Source organism: Excalfactoria chinensis, chromosome 8 (assembly GCF_039878825.1).
Source record: "Excalfactoria chinensis isolate bCotChi1 chromosome 8, bCotChi1.hap2, whole genome shotgun sequence".
Classification (NCBI taxonomy): domain Eukaryota; kingdom Metazoa; phylum Chordata; class Aves; order Galliformes; family Phasianidae; genus Excalfactoria; species Excalfactoria chinensis.
In genome coordinates, this window is record NC_092832.1 from 19,977,100 (window position 1) to 19,989,861 (window position 12,762).

The 12,762-nt window shown below is 41.8% G+C and overlaps 1 protein-coding gene across 2 annotated transcripts in view; it reads right to left on the reverse strand.

Annotated features, from left to right (window-relative positions):
- The window catches only part of PIK3R3 (phosphoinositide-3-kinase regulatory subunit 3), a 57,257-nt gene that overhangs the window by 7,468 nt on the left and 37,027 nt on the right, over positions 1-12,762 (reverse strand). For both annotated transcript variants that reach the window (XM_072343470.1, XM_072343471.1), the window contains 8 exons: positions 7,686-7,797; positions 5,327-5,425; positions 3,729-3,909; positions 2,898-3,023; positions 1,982-2,124; positions 1,412-1,588; positions 999-1,073; positions 452-622 (listed from right to left, as the gene is read on the reverse strand). In XM_072343470.1, coding sequence (XP_072199571.1) covers positions 452-622; positions 999-1,073; positions 1,412-1,588; positions 1,982-2,124; positions 2,898-3,023; positions 3,729-3,909; positions 5,327-5,425; positions 7,686-7,797 — 1,084 coding nt within the window. The remainder of the gene's footprint in view (positions 1-451; positions 623-998; positions 1,074-1,411; positions 1,589-1,981; positions 2,125-2,897; positions 3,024-3,728; positions 3,910-5,326; positions 5,426-7,685; positions 7,798-12,762) is intronic.

The following is a 12,762-nucleotide window of genomic DNA, read 5'->3' on the forward strand; positions in this document are numbered from 1 at the left end:
AATTACTGCTTACAAATTATGCCTCCTCCGAAGCATCACTGTTATCTTAAACACAGAAGAGAAAGCACCTCAAATTTGGCATGTCTAACAATGAGAACAGAAGATGTTGCAGCTTTACAATCTCATTCTGATTCTTCTCATGTACTCCTTGGCAGGGAAGAATATTGGAGAATTTGGCCTTGATTTGCTTATGATTGTACAGCTTCAAGCTGGGATACTTCAGAATTTTTTACTGGTAATTGTGGTGACTGAAGAGACAGCTTGGACTGCAGTTACTGCACTTTGAAAACAGATTTCTGCAACAAAGCTTTTACCATGCTAGACTGCCTGCAAACAGGCAGCACATTTCAATGGTAGGTGTAGGATATGCCTAGCTTTTGTTCTCCTGAATAAAGAACTGTTGTAGAGATTTACAAATTGAGCAGTTATAACAAAAAGAAAATACACTTACACCACAGAACAAGCGTAACATCCTTTCTTGCTGCTCTCTCGAATTAAAAATGCTCCATCAGGTTTCCCACAGAGCAAGTCTTCTGCTTGGATGCGGTTGAGATCCCCCACAAACCAAGTCTTCTCATCATGATGTGGCAGGTTTTCCTCTTCTTCATTCACAAAATAAGTGCTGAGAGAGAGTAAATTTGTTAACCTAGCCAGTGCTTAGTGAAGAGTTAATAAACTCAAAAATAAGTTAATATTTTTGCAGAAATATAAGAAAGCTCACAAAAATAGGGAGTTCAGGTTCTTAACAATCATTTGGTATCTGCTGACAGCCCTTAAGATTGCAAGTTTCAACTCAGTACTTAATTGCTCCAATTTAGATGTAATCCTAAATGTTTCAGCAGACTTGCTGCCTCGAGTGACATGCAGCTCCCTACAGAATTCCTTCCTTTGTTTGCACTCCTCTACTTAGAAATTGGTGCTTTGTATTACCACCCTCCACAAAAGGCATTGTTTACCAACGGAGCGCTTCTCAGTAAATCCTTACGCATGACACTTACTCATCAATATTTTCATTTTTGATCCCCAGCCAGTCGTTTATTCGCTTCTGCCTCACCCCTTTGTGATTGAGCCATCTGCCAAAAGAAGAGGACATGAGTATGTTACTTCAGAGTATGCACAGGGGTTTTCACACTGAGCAAGCTTAAGTTCAGACACAAAACCCCACAGATAAACACTTGGTAGCTTAGTTTGCTCTCCATTAGCAAAAGGCACAGAAGGACCACAGATTTCCTAAGTGCGCTTCTGCTTCCTCGCATAATCTTCTGCAATGCCCTCTTTTCTGGTACAGTAAAGTAGTTAAGCACTCATGGAACTTTAGTTAAGGAAAGAAAATATAATTTCCCTAATGAAAACAGTCATTCATCAGGTTCACCAGAGACACTGTTCAGAAGAACAGGTCAGCTTTACTTACACAAGATACTGATCTCTGATTTTGCGGAGCTGAATTAGGTCAGGCTTGATGCTATTCATTTTCTTATCGGTCTCCCTGTTGTCCAGAGCTTGTTTCTTCAAATCTTGTTCCAGACGCATTTTACTGTCATGGATCTCACCCAGGCGTGATTTTAATTTTTCATAGTTCATCATTATCCTACAAACAAATGTAGTATTTGAGTGGTAAGGTCAACCCAGTCAGAATGAAGCACCAGTGTGGTACAATATAATTGTTATGGGTAAGTGTTTTCAGCTCCTCTACCGTGATTCGTTAAGCACTGTGTCAAGTTAGGCACTGTACTTGGCATTCCTTCAAAGGTCCACACACACTTTTCTCTAGTAACTTCACAGAAAAGCAAATTCAAATGAGGCCCTTCTTTTTTCCAACAGAAGAAGGCTTTACTGAAGGTTCAGATACTTTGGGGAGAGGCCTCAGTGAAAATACTTAGTTGACAAAGTGTTTTGCATAACGCAATATAGAAGGACTTCACAGGAGTGCCAGTGTGGACACCAGTTCTTCCTCAGAAAGAAACATGATTTGAGAGCCTACCGTTCAATTTCTTTCTCATTTCCCTCTCGGCGAAATCGCTCAATGTATTCTTTGCTGTATCGCTCTTGTGAGTGGCACTGTTCCTCAAATATCTTAATAGTTTCATTAAACGCTTCGATTGCAGTCCTCTTCATCTGGATTTCCTATGTGAGGAGAGAGTCCTTGATCATTTTTTTCATGATGGAGACAACATGTGACTCTATTATGTTCCCTGAACTGAATGAAAGGACGAACTACTCTCTCCCCAAGTCAAAATGCAATTACTCAGGTTTAAGTTTAGACAAACATCTGAGTAGTGTCACGGAAGTACAGGGAAGACTTACTCCCTGCAAGTCCAGCTCTCTCCCTCAGATGATGCTCTCTATTAGGCTGCAAACCCCTCAGAAACATTTTACTCATATTTTCCATCTTAGCATGCAGTAAGACTGCCAGCAAACCTCCTACCCCTGCACGAACTATTTTACATTACAAGAATCAGTCCAAATTCTGTATTCGCGCTTCCTTAATGCATAATATCTGAAATCTTATTTGAACTTGACTTCTTACAGAACTTGGACAGACCTCTCTACAATTCTCACTGCCACATACAGCATCTGGAAATATTCAACAGCAAAGCAAGAAGTCTGCAACACAAAGCTTGTAGGTGATGGCCATTGCTCTATCTTATACTGGGAAGTTCAGCTCCTATTCCTTCCTTGCACCATGCCACAGCTCTATGACCAACAGCCATAAGTAATATTCATTGTGTTTCCATTAAGCTTGAAACCACTTTGCTCTGTTACACAATTTATAAAGGTTTTTTCCCTGTATTTTCTGACCTTGGGTTGACTTTGCTAGCCACAGCAGTTTAAAACCACTTTCTTTACTTCTTATGTAACTGGAAAGAGTCTCTATGGATAGTTGAAAAGGAACCAACCTGTGATGTTCTGGTATATTCTTCATACAATTTGTCATACTCTTTACTCTTTTCCTGGTACTGAGCGTGGTATTCTTGAAGCTTTTTACCTACTGCATCTATATTATCTTCTTTCACCAACTGATCCTGTATATACAAAAATCTATTTAGTCTTCAAACAAAGCAGCTTTTCCTTACAAGTATTCATTTGTCACTCGTACATATTCACATTTTTTTTGCTATTGCAGCATTTTTATAATCAGGTTTCCACAAAACACACAAAATCCCCATCTAAATCCCTTCCTCCACACAGCAAATTCCACAGTCTACAGACAGTGGGAAGTGGAATTATGGGCATTTCCAAATGCAGCCTTTTCCCCTTAAAACAGGGCAATGTCTCAGGCTACTGAATAAAATATATATATATTTTAATAAAAAATCTACATAGCTACGTACAGAGCAAGCAGCAGCATAGCTCTTATGTGCTTCAAGATCAACACCATCTAGAACAGTATTGTTTGGAGCCACATGGGCTTAAGGGGAAAAATAAAACGCTTCTCAGAGACTCAAATATGCTACGTGCTAGGGTTTCACTTCTTGGCTGGACTGCTTAGATGCAGACTGGAAGCTTGATAGAAGCAGCAGCTTAAGCAGCTAGACAATTTGAAAGACCCATTACAATGAGCAAAGTGAGGTCAAATGTGAAAACTCCTATTTTGCAAGCTTTTAGGAAAAGAATCTTGTGTGAAACAAAAAACGTCAGGCTTCACGTGGAGAAAATGGAATAATATACGAGTTCCACTTTTTTTCTTGTCTGCACTAATGATTGCTGGGGTTCAGTGAAGATCTTACCTGCTGGTATCGGGATACTGGATACATCAACTTCACATCAAGCTTCGGGTTATACTGAGCAAGAGACTCATTGCGGTAGTGGTTAATCAGTTCCACAACTGAATTAAATGTCAGTGGGTCAGAAAAGCCGTATTTTCCATCCCGATGATAGATCTTTATCAGTTTATTGTTGCCACCCTTCCTGTAAAGCAGTACAGTCATTCAGAAGTTTTACTGCATACCTCTTATCCTCCTCAGCACTGGGGCTGCTAACAAAGACACCAGTGAAGTTCCTGGCTAAGTCTTTGAAGTCAAACAGATTAACATACACCTTTATAATGGCTCTTTATATACTAGCAGATATTCAGTAGTTTAAGAGTCAATAGACTCAGAATTATCACTGGCCATTATTTGAACACGAGCAAAGACCAAGGTAATTATCTCATTGTGTGTTCATTCTGGAGTCACCTTAAGACGTAACTCAGCCAAAAGTTTTGTGAAGGAAAAGATGGATGCCAAAAGGCTGAGTAAAAGTGCCATACTGAACCCAAACCAAACTTTCCCTCAACTCGGAGTCACTAATAACATACAACTGCATATACAGTCATACAGTGATTAACAAGGCTCCTGAGTTATGGATGCTAACACAGGAGACATGAACCTAAACAAAATCTCCTGAGGATTACAACACAGTTGTAAGTTTAGGACATTACATTATCCAGATTTACACATTCCAGCAGTTTCTTCCTTTTTTTCTTTCTTTCTTTTTTTTTTTTTTTTTAAACCAATAGACTTTTTAGACAATATTCTGTGCTTCATGCTCTCTCCAGTTTGGTTTCTAAAGACACATGCATTCAGTAAAATAACCAAATCATTCCAGACCTTAGCACAAAAATCTTGATTGTCAAAGCAGAAATCAAAGCAGAATTTAAATGACACTCTTGGGGTCAAACTTGCCATAATACAACCGAATTTCAAAGCAAGAACAACTATCTGCTACATCACAGTACACTCCCAAAGGTGTTCTGTAGCAGCAGAGGTGGATGCATCTTGCCCATTTGCCTCCAGCAACCAGTCTTGAGAGCTTGGCAGAGTCAAGTGGCTGGACAGGCTGGGCAAGGCCAGCAACATGTCATGTGAGATCAGCCACCTAACTGCAGAAGAAATTTAATGAAGAAAGGAACGTGGCTCTAGTTCAATATTTCCTAAACTTTAGATCAGAAAGCACAAGACACTCCTACAAAGACACTGTGTTCAGTTCTCCAGAGCTGCATGCTGATGAGATCTTCAACACACTCCCAGTAATTAAAGTCCTAGTTTATAAATACCTTTTCCTTTAGGAGTTCTGAAAGTATAAAACCCTACCGAGTGTCTCTCTTCCCTGAGTCCTATCTCATTTACAAAGAGATATTTACAGTACTATTTAGTGAGGGACAAGATTCCATGCACAGAACAGATTATCAGACCTGGTTATTCATGTGCTCATTCTGTGATTTGCAGCATCTCAGGAACACCTCTCAACTTGAGCCATGTCAGCTTTACACAGCCACTGATGCCACTGGAATCACAACCAGCTACTCGGGGTCTTACTGTGTGAGATACAACTAATCAGTGCTTACCGCAATGTCAGAGTGTAGTCTCCCTGCATCTTGGTCGATGCATCACGTACCAGGAATGTTCCATCTGGCATGTCTCGTAATTTGTCATTTACTTCTTCCCTGGAGAATGGAAAGTAAAATTAGAAACGTTAAGGACATGACCATCATTGCCACTGGGGGCCAGTAACATCAGTATGCATGAGGAGTTCAGTCTTCAAAATATCAGGCAATCTTTCTTCACACTCAGGTCTTCTGGTCTCCCCTCCCATCAAAAAGAAGTTTGAACTTGTGTAGTTATAAGAAAAAATAGCAGCAGCAGTGAAGTGCTGCTTAGGAAAGAGTCTGCTTTTAAGCAACAGTAGCAGCTGTGTCTCAGAGTTCACAACCTTTCACTGTAATCTGCTCAGGTCTTAAAAGTCCACACTGGAAACAGGTGCCCTTTGAGAAGCCAGACCTGACCTCTTAAGAAATGGGCTCTACCATCATCTCTCAAAGGTCCCCAGAGTTTAGCACAGTTCTTGTCTCAAGAGACTCATTATTGGCTTAACTCTGATCTTATTTACAGTAGTTTTAAACCACTACAACCTTGCTAGCTTCGGTGCAACTTTTACTTATTTACAACTGAAGCAAAAGGAATACTCAGTGCAGAGCTTTAGGCTAAATCAAGACACCTGCTAGCAAAAGCGAGTACCTGTAAGCATTAAGAAAATGCTTTCAGTTAAAGAGTTAAGGTTGTAGACAGGTTTGAGCATTTCATGCAGACTGCGTATCACGCTGCGTAACAGCTTCCTTACAGGTTCTTTTTAATACACTTTTTAATACAATCATTTGGAAACTCAAGTTTATCAGGTAGCCTCAACATTATCTAAGTGGAATAGAAACTCTATTTGAATTTGAAAAAGAAAAATCAACAGTGGCTTTTTTGTTCAAACAATAAAGAACAAAAGCATTCTTACCAAAAAGCCTTAGTTTTGATTTGGCCACCTGCAGAAAACCATTCTGTTAGTAAGACTGATTCCTACTAACTATCGTGTGCATGATCAGCTTACTTCACTCAGCTTGGGCCTAGTTAACTCAAATGGCTTGTTCCTTTTGGAAGAGAGAGAGACAGTCTGAGTGCTTGAGCTTCTGCCTGCAAAATGCTTCCAGGAGCTCATGACAAAACTTTCAATGCAGCTCTTGACTGAAGAACATGGTTTCTGACCTGGCAGCCCAACGCAGTCTGTACCTGATGGCTTAAGGCCACTAACAATACCAGCTTTATGTGTGTGCGTATCACATTTTAATCCAATAGTCACTGCAATGTGATTTGTACTACCTTAGCTCCCACCATCACGTGCACTGGTAAACAGGGAACAAACCCACAGTCAATAAACTACCACTATTGAGCTGCTTTAAACAAACCCTGCCTAGTGGGTAGTGTGATCAGGTATCGCCACTCTGCTTTGATTTAGTATTAACAGAAAAATATCACTGCTGAGGCCCTTCAAAAACAAGATCTACGCAGGTTTGCTTTATAGAGATAAGGGTGGTGCAATAAAGATATGAAAACTTTATTTCCCCCTTCAGAAGTTCAGTGAACGACTGCGGCAAATCTGCCATTCTTGCCTTTATCTGACAAAGTGTTTCAAAGTATTATGTGCAGAAGTTGGAACAATTCCTGATCACACTCCCAGCACAATCATGTCTCCCCTTGCAGCTCCAAGCTTGGGGTTTTTCAGAAGCACCTTAAGACAGAAAGAGATGACTTAATCCTTTTGATTTTTTATGCAATTAGTTACATAAAAACCCAGTCTTCATTTTCTGAATGCCCAAACCACAGCAAAGGGTTTGTTGAGGAGGTAGAAGTTTATCTGGTACGTGCCTGTATCACTGACTCCACGTAGCTGGTGATAGTTAGCACTTGGAAGAGTTATTTATATACTACCACGTAATAGAAATTAATGCACATGCAATTTTAACCAAATGTGCAAGAAAACAAATATAAAAATGCAAATTCTTGTCTTTTGAACAAACCTCCGACTGAAAGTTTGCTGAACTGCATCATGCATCCCAGCACGGTATGCTTACAAAACCTTATTATTAGCTAGCACACTCAGAAGCACTTTCTTCTATTTATTCTTTTCTAAAGAGTTTGTATATATCTGTAGGAAGTTAAAAACCCCAAATAACTGTCAGCAGGACTGACATCATCTATACCAGCACAATAGTAACTGAAACACAAGCCTTGAATCCAGTTGAACACTAGCATTTAGGTGCTTTGCCAAGCATAATCCTGAAGCACTCCCACCCTGTAAAACATTGTCTGAAACAGATATAGATATTTTTCTCCTGAAGTCTAACAGGATCATTCCATTTTTAGTAAAAAAATATTGCTTACCTTGAGATGTCCCCCCAGTACCACTCCGCTTCCTGCAGAGAGAAACTGGAATTGTCCTTTATTCCATTCGTATTCACTGGAGTCGTTGGTTTGGAGGGCTTTGGAGGAAGAGCTGAAAATTAAGAACAGATTTAAGACAGGTAAGTAGGGGAAATCAATCACTAGAATGTTAAGAAACACGGTGGTGAACAGGATGGTGAAAAAGTAAGAAGAAAATGCATCTTTAATTTGGAATTTTTAAAGAAATTTGAAGTCAACTTCTGTGTTGTGCTACTATGCCTTCCAGTGCTTTAACCAAACATGCCAGAGGAAGTAGGGGAAGTAGTAAGAGAAAGAATGAGTTGGTCTAAAGGAAGTCTGGCTCGGGCGAGACTACAAATGTTATTACTGCCTAAACCCCCCAAAATAAGTTACAGAGGTGTATTGTGTCTGAAAGGTGCAGCATACAAGACATTACGCACAGCTATGGAAAAGCTGCAGTTGCTAAGGCATCACAGATCCTTATGGCAACCCACGAGAGCAAACAGGTGAGTGCTTCTCCAGAGGGAAATATGCTGCTAGCAAGAGCTGGGCACTAGCACATCCATCATGGTCCCTAGGTTCATGTTCCCCACTAGGAACAAAAGCTACGACTCTCTGAACAGATAGTTATGGGGAAATGGGACATCAGCTCATTACCAGTGTCAGATCCTTTTCACACAGCTGAATCATTTACCATAAGAATGGGGCTGCTACAAGTCCCCCAAAGAGAGGCACACATATAGGCCCACTGCATGACTGCCTGGAATGCCCTATTCCGAGTTTGGCACAAACTGGCTTTTACTTCTGTGCTCAAAATACGTTGTGCAGCATAGCAGCATACAATCCACTGATGCTCTGCCCGGTCACTTTTTGCAGTTATGTAAATAACTTCTTCATGATCTTGAATGTTAAATTCTCTATCAGGAGTAAGTCAGCAGCCACAGGCATGGTAATAGATTGGTAGAGATGTGGCTGCTAGCAGAAACGCATTACACTATTTTCCTTACAAAAGATGTCTTGAGTGCTCTCCCCTGCTTTGCAGAGACTGAGCTTCTCACAACACCACCACCGAACCAAAGCATTTGTCAGGCATTTCAGGAGACTACGGGAGTGTTTTACAGAGACATCTGAATTCAGAGCAAGAAAGCAGCTACACACACAGGTCTGCCAGCACATTTTCAAGTCAGACCCTGAACATCTGTGCTCCCAGCTCTGCGCTCTCACCATCAGATTACACAAGCATCAGAGAGCAGGGCTGATGTGTGCTGACAATAGCTAGCTTTCAGATGTCCACAAGCCCGGTGTACAAGCAGAAATACAAATAAAACGAGTAGAAAGGAGAGTTTGATCTCTAGCTCCAGTGCAGAGTGGCTTAACACTGAGAGGTGTGCTACTTGGCACCAGCCATCTGCTCACCTCCGAGCCACACCTCCCACATTAAAGAAGAAAAAACACTGTTTCAACTGCAGTTCCAAATACCATTTCATCTTGAATATCCAACACAGTAAGTTCAGTGTTCTCAGACAAACCAGCAGATACTTTCATCGAGCCAATCTAAACTAAACCTGAACCTTGACCCAGACGTTTGCACCCTGGGGTTGCTGACCAAACACCTGATTCAGATAGCAGCATTCATGCTGCGGTATTGGGTATTAAAGCCAAGCATACAGGTTCTTTTTATGGGGTGAGCTGGGAACTTTCAGGTGTGTGCCTATCTAGCTAGGCAATAACAGGGTTTGTTATAACAGGAAGGTGAAAACCTTCGGAATCAGTGAAGTAGCTTCCTGGTTAGGAGGCTTCATTTACTCCCAGCTCAACTACCGCAGTTGTTTTGTTTGTACAGCACCTAACCACTTCTATAAAGTACCATTGAGAGCAAGACACGGTTCTAGCCCTGCTTTGCTTGAGGCCTTGAGCCCATGCAAGCAACTTCACTTGCGGAGTCCTGTGTTACTCCACCTTCCTCATTCAAAGCTCGTGAATCAAAAAGGAGCTTCATGTTGCTCTTCCTCCCCTTTGGGCTTTGCTACTCCACGTACTCTACACAAGCAACAAGACAGAAGCAGTGGTTCTGAGTCTCATTAGTATCTGCACATGGCAATAAATCTTGAGCTCAAAAACCTGTTTTGTATTTATTCCAGAATCTTTTGTAGATTCTGAATCATCAGCAAGTCCATGAAAATTAATGTGAAAAAACGCATGACAGCGTGGAGAATTCTTCACAAATAGTACCAGCACCAGCAATGATTTCACTGGGCCCAGCAAATTAAAGCTTGGACCCGAAACTTCAAGGCATTCTACAGCGTAAGGGCCTGTTTTATGCTAGTAATAGGGGCTTTCCAGAAGAAGCTTTCAAGTATTCTCCAGAGTACTTGAAAACTCCTCTAGCCCTCCTTGTAAGATTAAACCTTGCTCCCTCATATACCGTGGAATAATTTAGCAGCTTTGTCAGGGCTCACTCCAAAGCACTGGGCACAAAGAAGCAAACTAAGCCCAGAAAGGTAAGGAACAAGTGCTTGCAGAGGGACACAGAGCCCCAGACATTAAACCAAGAGCCCACACGACAGGTGGGGCCCTTCCTCTTTTTCCTTAATAGGTGGTAGCAGCTCTCGCTATCAGGGCTGAGCGCAGAACTTTATTCTGTGTGAGGAAATGGGAAGGAAATTCTCCTAGGGAGAAGAATAAAGCTTGGAGCAGTTCCTGTAAAACCTGACTCATGGAAGCCAGTCTCCTTCTCACAATAGACTTTTAAAAATGCTCTTTAATAGCTTGCACATTTTAAAAATAAAAAGAAGTATTTGCAAGGGCGGATACTTTGTTTCCAAAGAGTTATGGATCCAATTCTGTACTTTGAGCTCTTTGAATAGTAATAGATTTCTCCCTGTCCTGGCTACAGACACAGGTCCTTGCCAACAAGCCAATATGCCCATCTATTTCAGTGGTTTCTGCCTCCGTCTCAGCCTGATATGACTGTGGGCTGTCTGAACAGATAACTGAGGAGGAAGGCAGTTTAGACGCTGCAGCCCAGAACCTGCGATGACAAGAGGAGAATCTGGCAGCGTGACAAGGCTGCTGTAGCAGGGCAGAACCCGTGCTCTGGAGCAAAGGGTCATTATCAAAGGCAGCCTAGCATAGTGTTTACTGGTACCTACACAGTCCTAATAACCCCACTAGGAGAGATCGCATCATGTTTCTGTGAGAAATGATGAAGAGCCTTAAAGACTCCACACATTTTGAATTGAATTTAAAACATGCAGTTTGATGCACTTTGCTTGATGAACATTAGAGTGCTAAAATCTTGCAGCAGTCAGGCTGTCCTGAAGTCAACAGAAATGCCTTCGAGAGCAGCTGTGTTTCTTTCCATGTCACTGGGCCCAATTCTGATCTAGCCCCAGACACAATCTTGATGCATCTCGCAACAATCTCTGATTAGATCCATCCTGATGGTTCTCTTTCCTCCTTTTTCTTGGGAGAGAAAGAACGCTGACCCAAAGTGATTAACAGCACAATGGACCTATTTGTTCTAATAAAGAACTTATTGTGAGCGTCAGATAGAGAAACATCATGCCAGTGCCCGTGTCTCTAGGACAGCTTTACCACATGGTCCTTTCCAAAACCCAGAGGGAAGAGCCAACTGGGACACCTGCTCCTGGGTGCTCCTGAGGGCTGGCATGCAGCCACAGCAGGAGACGGTGCCCCTCTTATGGCAGCCAGCACCTTTGTTTTTCCTTTCCTCAGCATCCCTAGCCCCTCTCCCAGCTTCCCCAAGCAGCCTCTCTTGAGCTAAATCCCAATCTCAGATCAGTGTTACTTAGAAGGGGGAAATAAAGAGCTGACGGTGGGATGGAGACAGCGGAGTGGCCAATGCCAGTGGGGCCCGGGATCGGATGTTGCTGACGTCAGGCCCAGATGGCTGCCGTGCCCTCTCCTCAGGTAGCTTCAGCCAAGCCGCTCTGCAGCGCCGAGCTGCAGCTCCTCAGAGAGACAAGCTATCGATTGGCCTGTGCCAAGGGAATGTTTTTCATGCTTTCTTGACTGCGTGGAATTGCTTTTCTTTTCAAAAGGCTGCTCAAGATTTAACAGACATGATTCCCTGAAATTCAGCTCACCTCCAACACCAAGGCAACAAAGAATACTGGCAAGGGTCTGAGGATTAGCGCCCGTGTATATTTCTATTTTCAAATAAGGACTCTTGTAGAAAACAATGGGCTATACTAATCCCATGTTTAACTTCAGTAAAGCACACTGGGACTTCTGTGAGATACATACTTTTCCCAGTTAGGCTTTTAATCAAAATTTTCAGGTTTACGTGATTTAAGAGCCAGTGAGCCCTACACGTCACAGTTTCCAATGGCAGTAATTCAGGGAGAATTAAAACTAAGAATGCCTTGAGTCTCCAAGAGCTGCATCCCAAATAGCACCCAGTCAGGCAGTATTTGCATACAAGACGAACCTGCCAGTTAATTAAGCTCTCATATGCAGTTCTAAGGCAGATGCCACTCAGTCTAAGAATGCCACCAGAATGCAACTCTTCTTCTAGCACTTTCCAAGGGTTGCAGGTCAGATAAGTAAAAGCAAAATAAGTTCAAATGTAGGGTTAACTCTACCTTACAGTTACAAATAATTACAAGTATTACAAGTTGTGATAGAGTCGATTTTAAGTCACTCAGCACTTCCATGAGTTTGTTCAGTAAACTTCTCTCTGAATCGTTCAATCTCCTCTCCCTACACATTCTGACAAGCAGACGGCAGATCAGAGGATTTCTGAAGACAGCCATTCAGATTCAGGAAGGCTGACATACAGTAAGTGCCCTACAGACTGTAACATAGACCTCCAGAAAGTATCATTACTATGGAAACGTGCAGGTAATCCATGGTTAGACCAGCTAACACTATAATGACATAGTCCTCAAGGACAAAGATTTTCTCTTTGGAGGTACAGATGAGGACTTGGAATGAAACAAAAGCTACAACCTCCCAATCTTGAACTGTTTTAGTCTTACTCAATTTCTCAACCTCTTTTCCCAATTTCTCAGACACTTCTAACACAAATACT